Below are 3,775 nucleotides of genomic sequence, written 5' to 3'. Positions count from 1 at the left end.
GTTTTTAAGGCTTGGGGTTGTTGTTTATACAAACAGCACAAGAAGAGATGGTCGTCGCCCCCCTAGTTGGTAAACGATTGGGAGATCATCTATCCAACGGAGGCATCCATTAAGGTTATAGACCTGTCTCGAATTTAATAGGGCGCTAGTGTATGGGCCCAGGGCTTCGAATGAGGTTTGGAGAATAGTTTTTACTCATTGCATACCCTTGCGTACGCACATAAAAGTTGCGGCAGATTCTATCAATTATGGCAGGGAAGGGGAAAAATTTTTTGTCTATTTCTGTACGATCTTCTTTTAAGTCTAGAGTACAGCTTCCTTAGTGGGCCGCAAATTCTGTGCTATATTGGGTACCCGTCCAATTTTTTATGGATAGCGCATGAACACACGAGGCTGTCTTCTCTCAAATCTGCACCAACTGAAAGGTTCCCTAAAAGTCACTTTCGTGAGCCATCCCCCTGGGGGCCAGTTTTTGGTGGGTATGCAGCATCGAGACTCGATGCTGCGGCCACCCCGAAAACTCCAACGCGAGCGAACCAGCAGTCCCGACCGCAAGGGGACATGAGATTTGCTGTGAGGAAGACGGTGCGCTAAGGGCATCAACCCGGCTCCTTCTGTAGGAGTCCTACTTTGACGGGAACAGTGGACTCGCCGCTCCGTGGATTCATCATTCTCGAGTCTTCCCGCTGCCGTGCACTACATTATAACTTTCAGACCTTCATCATGTGGAAGCTCGCACTCACTTCGCTAGCGCTACTGGCGTCCCTTACCCGAGCGCAAATCCGCGATGGTGACGAGATTTGCGTCATAAGCGATTCGAACTCATGCGCCGTAGACGACCTCACCACCTCATCACTTGACATCAGTACCGTCATTTACCCAGGCGGCACCACTCGCTGCGCCTTCGACGACTTCTACAATGCCAGCGTGGACTACACCACCAACTCGACGTACTTCTTCCAGGTCTTCCCAGCTCCGGATCAGCGCAAGACCAAACTTATGTTGTATTTCCAGGGAGGCGGTGCCTGCATCGACGACTCCACCTGTGCCTTCGGTCTGCAGTGCATGTTCGAGACTTTTACAGCCAACGCCAGGCCACTGAGCACGGGCGTCCTCAACCGTTCCAACGACGAAAACCTCTTTAACGACTACAACATCGTACACCTGCCGTACTGCACCGGTGACCTGCACATCGGAAGCCGCATCGACCACATTGAGGATAACCCTCTGTACGCGCTGCTCAACATGCCAGAGTGCTTGGGCCACAACATGACTCTACACCAGGTTGGCTTCAACAATACTAAGGCAGTGCTCGACTGGGCGGTGGAGAACTATCCGAACCCCGAGGAGATTATTATCAGTGGCTACAGTGCTGGGGCTCTTGGTGCTCAGGCTCTTAGCGCTCTCGTAGCTGAGACGTGGCAAGTAAAGGAGAAAAATATTCGGTACTCGGTGCTCAGTGACAGCTACGCGGGTGTGTTGCCCAGCGACTACACGGCTGGCAAACTCATTTCGTACTACGGGTCGTGTGATCTGGACCTCAAGGTGACGTCCGAGCTCTGGGACCGATGTGATGACAACGATCTGACTGTGACCGAGATGATGTCCTACATGATTGAAAACGTCCCTGCTGCTCAGTGGCTTTTCCTCAACAGCATGTACGATCAGACTCAACGGTACTTTTATGAGCTGGTGGACGAAGGAATTCTTGGCTACCCGTTCACAGATCTCATCAGTGGCGAGGACTTTTACTCGGTACGTTGGGGCATATGTGCCCCCCCCCCCTTCTTGTAAACTAGTTCACTAACTTTACTCGTTTTTTGTTGTTGTTTAATACAGAACCTGACAGCTATCATCGACGTGTACAAGAACATCAGCGACGACGTCTCGACGTTCTACGTCAACAGGTCCCAGCACGTGTACCTCACGGTGAACGACTACTACCGCAACGCAACCCGTACTCCGGGCGATGAACTCCTTGGCGACTTCCTCAAGAACTGGTTAGTGACCAACTCGTCAATTGACGCTGCTGCCTCGGCCGGCTCACTGTCGGTTGCCGGCAGCGTTTCTGGATCGTCCTCAGAGGACTCGGCTGCCGTCAGTGTGAATGGAGCTCTGTCGCTTACTATGGTGGCCGTGGTCGCCTCGATGCTCTTCTAGTAGGACAGCATGAGCTCCTTATTATTACTAACAAGCACAGTAATATGTAGTACACTATGTACGTCTTCTTTTCCCCCCTGGTTGTCACCTTAAAAAAAAACGCGCAATATTTCGAGCAGGAGATCATGAAACATCTATTGCTCACGCATGGCACTGAAAATCACTCCAGTACGCTGCGCTAAAGTTGCCCAGCAGCTAAGGTGCATAATAATAGTGTGTCGAAATGTGCGCAAAGTTGATCTGTGCACCGAAGACCGCCTGCAGCACCAACGTGGATATGAAGAGCGCAAGGATTACGATAAGCGGCAGCAGTAATTGCTCCGTCCGGTGCAGGAAAGGAAGCGCTAATGATCAACAACATTATACAGCACCAGGTAAGTATCCAAGCAGTTTGGCACTAAAATAATAAAAGTCTACCGTACCCATATAACCGAGAAAAGTGATGTACGTGTAGAATCCCCAGCCCAGCGAGTACAGTAGATTCCCAACCAGCAACACCACAAAAGAGTTCGACGCGAGCAGCGGTGTCAGTAAAAACTACGGCAACAACCCAATACAGTAAAAATGAGAACACAAGCCCCAAAAAGGTATCATCACAACACTCCTAACTTCCGACGAGATAGGTAGAAAGAAAGATAGATAGATACCTGCAGCACGTAGAGGAAGAGGAACAGGATGAAGAACGAGTTGCAGTGGATGTCAAAGGCGAATTGCCACTCCACTCGCTGCTCCACGTACAACGCATCTCCCACACCGTGACTGTTATATAAAGCAGCAGTAATACATGAGTTGAGCCCTAAAAGGTATGCAGGTCTGCTGCACGCACCTGTTCCTCTGACGGAGATGGTGGTTAGCGGTCCACCAGCAGAGCGTGGAGATGACGAGCCCAAAGCCAAGCCATTCAACCACCACTGCATGAAACAGCAACGACGCATACTTAGCCGCGCTATCAACACGGAAGGCAATAGCCCATGCCAGTGTGGCTACGAGTAGGAAGGCGAACTGGATGACTGCGAACGCAGGGTCGTCTCTCGCCCAGCGGTTCTTGGTCTGTTTACGGTAGTATGCGCTCTTGTAAACTTTGGCAGGCTGTACACAGAGCGTGACCATTTGATAGAAGGTGGCGTCTAAGTCCATCTGACGGTAATCCAGCACACGAGCAAAATATTCTGGGAAGGCGGAGCAGGAGCGGAACACGTCGGCACCTGCACGATTGACTTTCTTTTTGTGGCGACTGCCTAGTGGGTCAGAAGACACCACGTACTTCATGTCGATGCTTGTGCTCGGCTGCAGAAGCTCCTCGGAGTGCGTCGTGGGCGACAGCATCACGGCGGACGAAGACGGAATTGCCTGGAATAATCGAAATGACCGTTTTATTGTGATTAAGTACGATTACATGGTGAGCAACTTCATAAAAATGTGTTGCACAACTTGCTAAAAATGTTACCCGTGTAACCGGTTCATGAACCGAAGACACTTCCGCGGGAGTTTGGAGGCCTCGATGGCTGCTCTCCAGGCAACCAGACCTAAGTCGATAAGGCTGGGTGTGATTGGCTGATCCTTAGCCAAGTGCGAGGGCGTCGGCAGCTGCGACGGATCCGGAGATCGGTACAGT

At 51.1% G+C, this 3,775-nt stretch overlaps 2 protein-coding genes across 2 annotated transcripts; one reads left to right on the top strand and one right to left on the bottom strand.

Moving 5' to 3' along the window:
- Positions 1–723: 723 nt before the first annotated feature.
- PITG_14270 (GPI-anchored leucine-rich lipoprotein) lies at positions 724–2,160 on the top strand (the record flags this gene model as incomplete). The annotated part of the gene is made up of 3 exons (XM_002899306.1): positions 724–1,755; positions 1,840–2,048; positions 2,103–2,160. The coding sequence occupies 3 exons, from the start codon at positions 724–726 to the stop codon at positions 2,158–2,160; spliced, it is 1,299 nt and encodes a 432-aa protein (XP_002899352.1).
- A 195-nt stretch (positions 2,161–2,355) lies between these two features.
- On the bottom strand, positions 2,356–3,504 carry PITG_14269 (uncharacterized protein; the record flags this gene model as incomplete). The annotated part of the gene is made up of 4 exons (XM_002899305.1): positions 2,356–2,504; positions 2,583–2,697; positions 2,808–2,919; positions 2,987–3,504. The coding sequence occupies 4 exons, from the start codon at positions 3,484–3,486 to the stop codon at positions 2,356–2,358; spliced, it is 876 nt and encodes a 291-aa protein (XP_002899351.1).
- Positions 3,505–3,775: the final 271 nt, after the last annotated feature.

The sequence above is a fragment of the Phytophthora infestans genome, genomic scaffold (genome assembly GCF_000142945.1).
Source record: "Phytophthora infestans T30-4 supercont1.32 genomic scaffold, whole genome shotgun sequence".
Taxonomy (NCBI): domain Eukaryota; phylum Oomycota; class Peronosporomycetes; order Peronosporales; family Peronosporaceae; genus Phytophthora; species Phytophthora infestans.
Note: the sequence above shows the minus strand (reverse complement) of the source record. Positions and strands in the feature narration are given on the sequence as shown.